At 48.8% G+C, this 12,906-nt stretch overlaps 1 protein-coding gene across 1 annotated transcript in view; it reads right to left on the reverse strand.

The window, feature by feature from the left end:
• Nucleotides 1–5,417, reverse strand: part of GRK5 (G protein-coupled receptor kinase 5) — a 161,826-nt gene extending 156,409 nt beyond the window's left edge. Inside the window, exon 1 of the mRNA XM_061458614.1 lies at nt 5,234–5,417. Within this exon, the coding sequence (XP_061314598.1) occupies nt 5,234–5,285 (52 nt within the window). The 5' untranslated portion in view covers nt 5,286–5,417. The remainder of the gene's footprint in view (nt 1–5,233) is intronic.
• Nucleotides 5,418–12,906: the final 7,489 nt, after the last annotated feature.

Below are 12,906 nucleotides of genomic sequence, written 5' to 3' on the forward strand. Positions count from 1 at the left end.
GGCTGATCCCATTCTCGAAATGATTTTTAAGCTATTGCAGCAGTGAGAGCTTTACTTGACCTGCAGAAGGAAAACTAAACTGAGTCACTACATGCACGTTTCCTCTGCTTAGAGAGGTGTCTTCGTTACAAAGTACTTGGGTATATGCAGGGATAGAGGACAGGCCCTTAGATCCTGCATTCAACACACTGGTTAATGAAGTTGCTAAAGTCAAGTTGCAATAACCATGTTCCCCATGCGTTTTGGCTGTCACTGTAGTCACCTTCTTTCCTTCAAAATATGCTTTTCATTGTTCTACTGCCTTTTTTCCAATCACTCTGCAGCCAAGTTCTTGGAAAGCAATCACGCTTCTTGGTGAGGATTTATTGTGAGTCTTCTGCCAACAAGGAGACACACACACACACGCACACACACACACACACACATCTCTCCTGTGATCATCCCGCAAAAGCAAGCTAAAAATACAGCAATTTATGAACGGGCACTTCTCACATGTTATATGGCAGCAGCGTGCGCTCATCAAAAAGCACTGAGACAGATAAAAGAAGGGCACTCCTTTTGGCTGGGCCGATCAAAGGCTCTGCTTAGGTGCCATAAATGAGCTTATTTGAGAATTCCAGTCTACCTAAAAAGGGGAGGAAAATGCATTTGTGCTGTGGTTTAGTGGTTGAAGGACGATTTTTCCTCCTTTTTACCAGGTTTAAATGGTAACTTTGTACTTTAGAAACCCCGGGTCTGAGAAAAACAATAGTTTCTCTTCCAAACTGGCTGTTTTAAAGCTAATAACTGTGATGACTAACTTATTTATCACTACAGGTTTAAAGCGGTGGGAATTGTCAGTCTGTTTGTACAAAGGACTTTGCAGTTTCAGAGTGAATTTGTCTTTGGGTTTTGAAATGTGTTTGAGGTTGTCTAAGAAAGCTCCTGCACATAGAAGCCACAGGTAACACAAGGGAAGACTGATCTTATAGCTGGAAAGGAAGGGATCATGCAGAAGAGTATCCAAGTAATCACTATTGCTTATCTGACCACATTGTCTGGTTTTCATACAAACATCATGGCTTAATCATCAGCCTCTTTGAAAGACTTCTTTTATCTTACCGCTTTTGACAGGCAGGGGCAGATTCACGAGTCTGTGGATGTGTTTTAAAGCTCCCTTGGTTTAGGGCTGTTAAAGTTCCTTTGAAACAGTGGGAGACTCAGCCCTCAGTCTCTCCTGATCCCCTCGATTCTCATGATGTCCTCTGTCCAACACCCATAAAACAAACTGGGACTCATTCACCAACCTGGATTCACCGCCAACAGGATGGTGTATCTCCATCACTAATGGCTACCCGATTCTGTGTTTCAGACGTGATGGCTGAGGCTCAGAAACAAGGCAGCTAATGAAAAGATCCAGATAAATGTTTCACCACCTTATAATTTGAGGTTCTTACTAAACCCAAAATGACTGATACTGTTATTATTTTGCTTTTCTTCTGATTCTTATCTTTCTTGTCTTCCCTTCTCTGCTTTCCCCAGGCAACGTAAGATAGTCCCAAATACCTATTTGGTTCCTATAATTACGCCAGATGTATTTTCTATTCACTCCTAAAAGGGACTAGCGAGTTGTGAAATGGGATTTCGCATCCAAGAAATGAGAAATGATAACTGAGGACACAGCACAAACTTATTCCTCATAAATCATGAATGAACTTTCAAATGCAATAAAACTCCAATTTCTACATGTTCAGACTGGCAGACCCCTGAGTATAACAAGTAACTTACGTGTAATTTTGTGTTAAAAACGTTATATTCTGCAAAAAGTTGAAGACTGCCTGAAATTTATTCCCTGCTCAACACTATTCAGTGAAATACATTTTTGTATGTGAACGGCATTTGGTTGCTCTAATAAGATTACTCATGTATCACATGGCATCAGTTAATTCTGGGTGTGCTTCTCGTTGCAATCATCAGGATGCAAGTGCAAGTATTTGTATAAAACAGTTATAAAACTTGCTTCTTGGTGCTTCAGCTGAAAAAGCTCACTTTGCATCAGGGGTTGCTTCAGTACAAATTGGTCACAAATGAACCCGCACAAGGGACCATAGGAAAAATGCTACCGAGGCCAAAGCAAATGGTTGCAAAATTTAAACCAATATTTGCTAGAAAATGTTTGTGGTGGTCACTCAACCCTAATTCTGAGCCCCTGACAGAAGACCTGGACTGAGCATTGCAGGCCTACCTGCACCTGCCTTTGAAACCAACCTGAAACTTCTCTGTTGCTGCTGACACAGGGTTTGTGCTCTCCTTGCCATTGGGACAAGGAAAAAAACCTGCTTTTACTATTGAGTGCAGAGTGCATATCATCATTTTCCTTCTTCTGACATTAAGTACCACAGACTGGTTTGTGTTGGAAGGAACCTTAAAGCTCATTCAGTTTCAACCCCTGCCACAGGCAGGGACACCTTCCACTAGAGCAGCTTGCTCCAAGCCCCTGTGTCCAACCTGGCCTTCAACACTGCCAGGGATGGGGCAGCCACAGCTTCTCTGGGCACCCTCTGTCCAAATTCCCCCTCCAGGTTTCTTGTAGCCCCTTTAGGCACTGGAAGCTGCTCTAAGGTCTCCCTGGAGCCTTGTTCAGGCACATGTACAAGTACCAGTAATAAAGCTCTTACTTTTGCCTTCACAAGTGGAAACACACACGCATGTACTTGGCTTTGGCTACACAATCACCCAGCTAAACGTATTGATGGAGTCAGCAGGACCGGGAACAAACTTATTTTTAGATATCATAAGCCTCAATATATTAATTTGCTTTCAGTCTTGGTCTTCCATATGCTGTCTGTCTTCTCCAATCGCAATGAAATGACATCCACCTACATTACTCTCCGCAAATCTTAAGAACACTTTACTCACAGCAGCTTGCAATAGCTAAAAAACATGGAAACACAAGCGATACAGGCAGAATAATCATGGCTCCCATGTCAGGTCCATAGCCTGGCCTTTATCCTTCATTATAAAAGATTCAGCACCCCATGCAAAAGAGTTTTAGAAATAAATAAGCACCAAGCCTCAAAAATACAAGTTGCTGGAGCTTCATATATGATTAAAAGTTGGAATATAGTTTGGAGTAAACCTGATAAAGTTCTGCCATTTGGGTTACAGCTAACAGCTTCTTCAATAAGACTTTAACACAATAAACCACCATTACTGTTACCATCTTGCTGGGGAGGGTAGAAAAGGACCATAAAACTGAGTGGCACATTTAGAATTCCTTGCAAAATATTGGCTCTTGGAACACACCACACAATGACTGTAATTAATACCAGTCCTTTAAAGTAGTCCTAAAGCCTACTGAAATCCAAGCGAGTACTGCATTGCTGGGAGCAACAACTCCATCCTAAGTTGTGTTTTCTGTTACCATTTTAAATACAAGTTCTCCATCAGAAGGGGGTTATAATTCATCAATCTGCCAAACGGAATCACACACCTTTGCCCTCATTATTTATAGAGCTTTTCTGGGGAGGATCTCAGGACTTTACTCTTTCAAGCCTCACAAGTTCAACAGCCCAGGAGTTATATAAACAGTATTTTACAATTGGAACTATTTTCCCAGCAAAAGGATCACGCCAGGGGAGGGCTATTGGAATGATCCCTTTTACTAAACTAACATTGCTTTACTTGTAATTCCACAGCTTCAGAGGGACGCAGGCTGAAGTACACTGAGTGATCCCCAGCCTCACTGGCAGGCAGTGCCCAGCACTTCAGGGGGCAGGGGAACAAGGGCTGCAGGTTATACCACGCTTGAAAGCATAGCAACTCTTTTCAGGGAAGAGAAGCCTAAATAAAGATTGAGGAAACAGCTTATTTTAAGCAGTGAACAAGGCAATAGACGCATAGATTTAAACAGGTTGCAGCCAACAGATCACAGAATCCCAGACTGGTTTGTGTTGGAAGGGACCTTAAGGCTCACCCAGTTCCAACCCCTGCCACGGGCAGGGACACCTTCCACTAGAGCAGCTTGCTCCAAGCCCCTGTGTCCAACCTGGCCTTCAACACTGCCAGGGATGGGGCAGCCACAGCTTCTCTGGGCACCCTGTGCCAGCGCCTCAGCACCCTCACAGGGAAGAGCTTCTGCCTAAGAGCTCATCTCAGTCTCCCCCTGGCAGGTTAAAGCCATTCCCCTTTGCCTGTCCCTACAGCCCCTCTCCAGATTTCCTGCAGCCCCTTTAGGCACTGGAGCTGCGCTAAGGTCCCCCCTTAAGGAGCCTTCTCTTTCCCAGGCTGACCCAGCCCAGCTCTCAGCCTGTCGGACCGTCCGTCTCGGATCGCACCTCGGCAGCGATGCCGCAGCCGTAGGACGTGTTGCTGGTGCGCGGCGCTGCTCCTCCCGCCGGGGGATGTTCCCGGGAGCTCCGCGGGTAGAGCCCAGAGCCTCGGACCCCCTCCGCCGGCAGCGCCCGGAGCATCGCCTCCCTCCGCACTGCGCGGAGAAGAAAGCACACTGTCCGGCGAGCCCTGTGTGCCGGCGGCTACCGCAGCTCGGATTTGGGGGTTCGGGGGGGCGGGAAGGGCGATGGACAAGAGATCCCCACTGTATTCTGAACACAGCGGCACCGGCATCGCCCGAAGCATCCCGCCGCCGGTCCGGGTCGGGATGCAGCCCCCATGCAGCGAGCCCCGGGGCTCTCCGGGGCACGGAACGAGCCCCATCCCCTCCGACCGCGAACAAACATCCCCCCCCCCGTCCACAACAGGCATGTTTGCAGCAACATGATATCACCTAATAACGCCGAATAAGGCAATGACTGTAGGTTGGAGCGATGCGATCCTGCCGGTCTCACCCCACGGCGCGGAAAGCTATTTGCAGATTTGCTAAGCCCTTTTGAATGAATGCATCTGCAGCTGACCTTTAACAATAGGCGCTGAAATAGCACAATCTGTGGGACCAGATTTGGGGGGGGGGGGGGGGGGGGAAGGAAGAGATGGGTGAATATTATAATCACTGCAATCTCATTCACTTCCTTTCCCAAACCCCCGCACACTGTTGGGGAAAGCGGTATTTTCCTTTCCACCGGGGTTCCAGCACGAAAGAACCGGTTAAAACGCCGGCTCAGCCACATGGCACCCCGAAAGCCAGCAGCCCCACCGCTACCGCCCCCCCTCCCCTCTTCCCACGGGCATCGCTCCGCGGAGGGGTGACTACGACAGGGATGCTCCGGTCCCCACTGCCCCCCGGCCGCTCTCTCACCTTCCCTGGCTTTCAACAAGACGGTGTTGGCAACGATGTTTTCCAGCTCCATTGACGAGCTCGGGCAGCGTAGGCAGGCGGCGGCACTGCAGCAGGACGTCACTCCCGAGGTGCGGAGTCTCCGGGCGACCACCCGCCGCCAGCCCTTAGCCCGCTATGCCCCGGTGCATGGCCCCTGCCGCTCCGCTCCGCTCCGCTCCGCTCCGCTCCGCTCCCCGCGCTGTGTGCTCCCGCAGCACCCGGTCCCGCTACTCCATCCCCCGCCCCGCCGGCTCCCCGCCGGTTTGAGGGCTCGGGCGCTCCTGCTGCCCTCCCCCGGGGGTGTGGCACCGCGGAGCGGCCCCGCAGCCCCGCGCAGGCGCCAGCCTCTCCGCCGGCTCCGCGGGGCCGGGCACGCCGGGACCTGTAGTCCTTGGGGCGGACCCTCCGCACCTGGAGCAGGCACCGCGGCCGCGCAACGGCACCGCGGAGGGGCGGCGAGCGCCCGCCCTAGGGGAGGGCGAGGGGATGGGCGCGGGTGGACGGACGGACGGACGGACGGAGCTGGGGCGGGGGTGGGGGGGCGGTTCGGTTCCGTTCGGTTCCGTTCGGTTCCGTTCGGTTCCGCTCCGTTCGGTGCGGTGGGGAAGAACGGAGAGAGCCCGCGGGGCGATGCGCGCAGGGATGCGCGGTACCTGGCTGCGCCGCGCAGTCCTGGTACCGGGCGCCACCCCGCGGCAGCCGCCCTGGCACCCCCGGGGCTCCCCTCGCTTCCCCTCCGCGCTCAACACCGCCTCTGCGGGGCTCGTACACGAGAGAAGGAGCCCGCGACCTCGTCTTCATCATGAACATGCTTCATCCCATGCCCTTTTCCTGAAGGTCTTAAAAGTGCCTGTAGGATGCCCGAGGATACCCGAGGGATTCCCATCATTTCTGCCACACTGTATTCTTTAATCCCGGTGAGCAGTTGCGTGAGACATCAGCCACTTGTGGAAAGTTTGTGAATTTTAAGCACTAAATTACAACATAAATTCTCCTCTGTCTATATAAGACAGATGCTGGTGTCAGCATGATCCTGACTTTCCTGGCAACAGGGTAGATCGATTCAGCAGGTCAAGCAAAGGAAGAGGAATAAAACCAACCCATTACTCTCACTAACACTCTTCCCCCATCTGTACGTGCATTGATTAAAACCACATGAAGCAAACCAAATTAAAACATGCACCTTCTTGTAAGTGGGGCACAGACACTGCTTTTCCTTTTTTTCTTCTTCTTTTTATTGTACCGATCGTATTTCTTCCTGCAGCCAGGCAGAAACGAACAGCAGAACTCACAGGCTGCCCAGAACACATTTTCTGAGCTCAGGAAATAAAAGAGAGATGCATTTAGTGAATAATACTTTGGGCATTAGGACACAATGGCTGTAACAAATGCCTTTTGTACCCATTCAGTGTCAGAGGATAGAACTTAGCATGTTACTGTGCAGAGTAGGTGGCATGGCTATGTACAGTCTTCTATATCCTCTCTCCTATCGCTCCAGAGGACTTTCAGAGCAGTGCCATGTTGTGGTTGCTTTCTTTGTAAGCACCAAGCCCAACAGCAGCAGTTGTGCCTGTAAGTACAGGAAGATGTTTCTCTGATTAATTCTTCAGGGAAAAATTGCTTCCTGGAAACCAGAGCCTTTGCATAGAGATGAGGTGCCCAAGGAGTGTCTGCCCTGCTTGTTGTCTGACCGCTTCCGTGCCAGGACTGATGCTTGCTTGTAAACAGAGCAAATTCTGCTCAGGCTGGAAGGGAGGAGTAGGACTTGAGGGTGTTGGGTAATGAGAAGCTCCCCATGACCCAGCTTCAGGGAGCCCAGAACCCCCCCATGTGCTGGGCTGCATCGCCAGAGCATGAGCAGCAATCAAGGGAGGGGATTCTCCCCTCTGGGGAGATTCAGAGCACTTGGAAATCAGCATGTGCACCCAGCAACTGCACTGCGCCTCTTTTATCTCATATGTGTCTCTACGTACACAACCACCTGCTGTGTTGTCCTGTACACTTTCTGAACATTTATTAAACTCCTGAAAGGGTAAATAGATTTACCAAAAGAGTTACAACAGAGCCATGTGGCGTTTCTAAGTCCCTTGGTTCTACCTAATGTTCATGAACAGCGCAGCTCTGAAGCACTTCACAGTCCTGACAACCAAAGACCCAGTTGCACAGGGGCAGCAACTGAACAGTGTTGTGTTGCTGCCAGAGCAGTTATTTCAACTAAGCTGGATGACTTTGCATCACAGCGGAGTAGGATCAGTTGCATAACTTAAATGTGGCTGCACGCAGTGGGTGGAAAGCTCAGCTCTGCCACTGGACTGCTGAGATTCTGCAATAAGGCGTTTGTTTTAGTTACACATCTACATGGAGAGCATCAATTCTGACCTCACATTTATTGGTGAGAACAACGGAGTGGGTTTTCTTAATGATTCTTTAACAAAATAAAACTTCTTTCCAATAAATCTGAGTCAATGTGGTTCATTAGCACAACACCCTGCTCTGAAAACCAGAATCAGGCAATCAGTCCTCAACACATCTCTCTCTTCTACTATAGTTTTTTAAGCCTAAATATAGACCAGGGTCTGCTTCATGCAGATGGATGACCCCTTTCATGGCCCCACAGGTAGCCAGAGCAAGTGCCACTGCACAGACCTACTTGCCTTGAAGTCTATCAACTGCTCTCTATGAAACCCATGGCAGCATTTGGAATGTTACCTCATGTCAGTATCTTCATCTCTGTGCCAAATGGAACACCTGGCTCACAAAAACAACAAAAGTAGAAAATATGAGGAAGAATTACTTTATTTGTATCCATTTTTCTCTTGTGACAACGCAGCCTTTGTGCTTTAAAGTATGTCCACACTTGATTTAATGGAGTACTCAGGTTCTCTGTGAGTGAGGGAGAAAGAAACAAGAGACCTATGAGTCTGTTCCACTGCTTATCTTATTCTACTCTTATCTTATTCTGCTGTTGTAAAGGCTGGTGCTGGAATACTCAAGCATGGACAGGGTGGCAGGGAATGAATACATGTCGGTTTTGCTGGATCCTGATTCAGTGTTTGCTGGGAGAAAAGGGAAAATTGAGTCTGAATCTTTCATTTTGGAAGGAGAGAAAAAGGAGAGGCTACCAAACCCCAGTTAAACTCTGTAAAAAAGGTGCTTTCTAAGGTGCTTAATGTGTTTTGTTGCTCTGGTTTTAAATAGCACATCTTCATCTGAAGTCACTGGGGAAGGCCTAGGAAAAAAAGCCCTTTTTGGGTGCTGAAGATGAGGACAGAGCAGGGCTGGCAGCCATCTTTCCTTCATGGGAGAAGAGGTTTGTAGATGAGACAGCAGCACGGTGTGAGACCCAAACGCATCGGTGTAATGAGAAGAGGAGGCAGCACGGCAGTGTGACGGTGTGAGCGGCTGGAGGATGAGTCATGGCAGGGTGGGCTCTGCAGCTCAGCCAGAAGCACGGCAGCAGCACACCAGCGTTATCCTGCACCAGGGAGGAACTGCCTGGGCAGCCTGCTGGGAACGGCAGGATAACACAGACCCCCAGCAAGCCACAGGTCAAAAAGGCTTTTGCCTACACTTATCGATGGCAAACATACCCTAAACACCAGCTATCTCCTAAATAGTACACCATTAATGCAGTGAAGCCTGTTCATGATTAGCTCTAAGCTGGGTTGTGTTTGGAATTGCTTCTGAAACTTAATTCTACAAACAGGGAAATTCTTTTGGCTCCTTCTGAGATGCGGCATCAGCAGGTGGGAGCGCGCAGGTCGACGAGAAAGCGTTTGCAGGCACTGTAACCTATAACAGAGCGCCTCTGTGTAAGGACAGAGGCTGCCATCTACCAACAGCCATGGGGAGATGCATCACGTTGTCTCAAGTAGAATCCTAGAATGGTTTTGGGTTGGAACAGACCTTAAGGACGCCTACTTCCAACCCCTGCCATGGGCAGGGACAGGTTGATTTGCTTTGGTTTAGGTAAAAAAGTTAATGTCCTTTGCTTCTTCCCATTTCCAAACCTTTTTTTCAGTTATCCATTTCCTCAAGGCAGAGGACAAAGGAGTGTTACAGCACTTGAGCACATGGAATAAAATAACCTTCTAGAAGAGAAGGAGATTCAAGTTTTCAAACAAACAGGTGTACACAGCCCATACTCTGCACCGAATCTGCCATTCAATGACCCACTGGAGCAGATCTGATTTGGGATTTGCTCACCCCCTCCATCAAGTTTAGAGAGAAGAGGCTACTCTTTCATTAACATTTGGTGGTGTTAATGATGTGATTGAAAGAGCTCTTTAAAATCAACTCTCATGTAACAACAAGAGGATTATGTTGCACTTTTTATCAGTAGATCTCAAAGTTTTTCACCAGAAAGACATACATAATTATTCCCAGATAGGGAAAAGAGGCATAAAGGGAGAGCAGGCAGATAAGTATCCTAACCAAACATAAATTTTACATCTCCTGCTATCCATTCAAGTGCCTCATCTGCTGCTTTGCACCGTGTAACAATACAAACTTCCCCCTGAAGCCTGCTGAAATCCCTGGAGAGCCTTTCACCAACTTCAGATGTCTCACTTTGAATCAGGCTTAAATACTCTAATCCCTCACATGCAAACATGTCCATGCAGTCCTGAGCTCATGCTGCACCAGTATGAACCAATGCTCCCTCACTGCAAGATGAGATATGAAACTGGGGCCTGTCCAGCCAGGCAAAAGCCTGTGGGAATAGAGCAAAGCAGACAACCAACAAGATCTGGAACAGGATGCACATATGGTATTGCTCGATAGATCTATTTTGAACTTCAGATGGCAAGAACAGGGTTTAGCAGCTGCTCGAGCCCGTGCCAGAGCTGTTTCAAAGAAACAACTCTTTTGCCAGGTGAGCTTTGGCAGTGACAAAGTTCATCTTCAAATTGTAGGGATGCCCAGTATATAGGAAAATGGGAAATCACCCCCTTGTTAAATGGCAGTATTTCATACTCTTGCCCAGAAGCCTGAGAAGTTGAATTACACTGCCTTCATAACAAAGCATGAGCAATAGTTCCCCACCTGCAAGCCAAGTGTTTAAACAAAAGAGTTTTAAAGAAATACAACTTTCCGGGGAGGGGGGAAGGACATTGGTTCAGAATACATCAGCTTACAAGTTGTGAATAACCATTTGTGGGTGAGACAACCATCCTCAGGAAATCCGAGCAATAGCCCTTTTCTTGCTGCCACAATACAGCTCCCACAGCTGAGGGAAAGGAACCCTCACACACTGTTTGCTGCCCAGGGAGCACGTCTCTCCATGGGGAGATGTGCCAGTCAGGCAGATGTGACCACAGTCATAGAATCATAGTGCTGGGTCAGTGAACCAGCAAGTTCTGAGTTAAGGAACCTTATGAACCCCTTGGTCCTCATTAGCCCTTTGTTAAGAGAAACCTGAAGGTGTGTAAGAGACAAGTTCAGTTTAGACTCGTGCTATGAAGCAGGGCTGCTTGGAAGTGCCAGCTGGATGGGGACTCTGCTGGGAAGGTCACTGCTGAGCCAGGGGATGACTGAGCCACTCAGCTTATTTGCATGTCTGTTGCCTAAAAGTTAGGGGCATTCTTGCTTAAAAAACCCTCAAAGCCTGAAAGTGGAACTGACTAAACTATTTCTCTGTTAGAAAACATGTCAGATACAGTGTGGATGAACTGTTCTGTGGCCTGCAGCCCTGGAGATGGACAGAGAAGGAGCGGTTGTTGAAAGACACGTCCACAGTAGAGGCTTTGGGATGGTTTTGTGCCATTGCTGAGGGCTGCCAGTAGAGCAGTGAGCAGCAAAGCTGAGCCACGGACACCTGCAGAGTGTCTGTGGAGAGCAGCAAAGAAACAGCAACCATTACCTGGGTGGATTGCCTGAACAGCAATGCAGAATTGGCATGACTGAAGTCGTAAATGCTTCATCCCTGGCAGTGTTCAAGGCCAGGCTGGACAGAGCCTTGGGCAACATGGTCTAGTGTGAGGCATCCCTGCCCATGGCAGGGGGGTTGGAACTGGGTGATCTTAACGTCCTTTCCAACCCTAACTATTCTGTGTTTCTATGCATTAGTGGATGCAGGAAGCAGCTAGACTACTATGTGGATGGACTCCATTCTGCAGTATCCATATACTTTAGCGTCCACATTTTCTTCCCCCTCATGTCACTATGGCTATAGGAACAGTTCATCTCTGCACCCTTATGCAGAACAACTCCATTTTCATCATCTCCTTTTGGGCACCTCCATCTTCATCACACGCCCAGCCAGCCACGCAGTATCTTTGTGCATGTATGAGTAGATAACGTCGTTCTGGCTGCTCTATTGGGAACTAGAGGTTTTGAGATCATCAGAGCCACATTTCCAGCTGTCATTGGCTACATCTGGATTAATAAATTGAGTGCCACAGAAAGGTACCAGTGACTGAAACTGGTGATGATGTTATATGTTTAGAAAAGTCTCAGCGTGCTTTTGGACAACACTGCCACAAACAGCTCCTGGCCACGGGAGAGGGTTAATACTGGCTACTGACCAAACCTAACAGGCAGGTTGTGCACAACCTCCCTCTTTTGAAGGCTCAGAGGTGACCAGACCACACCAGCAGCATCAGCGCCAGGAAGATATTAGCACATTTATTCCAAAATATAGATTCAGCATCCACTGGGCTCATCCCAAGGGCCTGGGATGTAGCTGACATCATTCTGGCTGCCTTTGGCTTTGGCCCCAGGAGCTGAGTTTATCCTGCCAGTGGAGCCAGACTTCTCTCTAGCTCACAAGGTGGGATCTCCCCTTTGTAAAAGGCTGTGGACATTCATAAATGTGAATATTACACCAGAAAATACCAGACCCAGAAGTGAAATTGGGTTCAACACTATTTGACTAGTTAAAAGAAAAAAAACACACAGAAAGAAGCTAAGGAAATACAAATGGACGTTCAGAAAGTGAGTCTCAGTACTCTGGATTGTGCACGCCGCTTGTGCTGCTCCAAAGCATGTGGCTACAACAGGGCAGGCAGCCGGCACTTCTTAGCGATCTCTGTTGCTGCCACCATCAGGTGTTCTATAAAAACGGCTTTAGAAAACCGTGTACTGCCCGGCTGACTCTGTTCAAGCATCTCCTTTAGCTTGAGTTGGGATGGTTCGCTCAGCCAGGAATCCTGGGACAAACCTGCGGAGCAGAGGGAAGCCGGATAAGCATTCAGCTTAACACAGCACTGCTGACTAGCAGCAGTGAGTACCTGCGTGGAGAATTAGGCAATGACTTTGGTTTGCATCAGCTCACAGCTGAGGAGCAGAGCAGTCACACAGCTATCCCAATGCAATTGCTTAATTACTATTAAACAGCTAAACTCCGAGTTCAATAAAGTCAGAGCCAGCTGCACCCCTACAGAGTGAGTACTGGGTCAAGGGAGGGGATTCCCTCAATCTGCTGCTCTCTGGGGAGTAACCCCCTGCAGTCCTGATCCAGCTCTGGAGCAACAGCACAAGAGGGACGGGGAGTTGTTGGAGGGAGTCCAGAGGGATGCTGCGAGGGCTGGAGCAGCTCTGCTCTGGAGCCAGGCTGAGAGAGCTGGGCTGGGGCAGCCTGGAGAAGAGAAGGCTCCTGAAGGGGAGACCTGAGAGCAGCTCCAGTGCATAAAGGGGCTGCAGGAAACCTGGAG

This window comes from Pezoporus flaviventris, unplaced genomic scaffold (genome assembly GCF_033815535.1).
Source record: "Pezoporus flaviventris isolate CSIRO_AGI_PZ_B2104156 unplaced genomic scaffold, CSIRO_AGI_Pfla_v1 ptg000029l, whole genome shotgun sequence".
Lineage (NCBI taxonomy): Eukaryota > Metazoa > Chordata > Aves > Psittaciformes > Psittacidae > Pezoporus > Pezoporus flaviventris.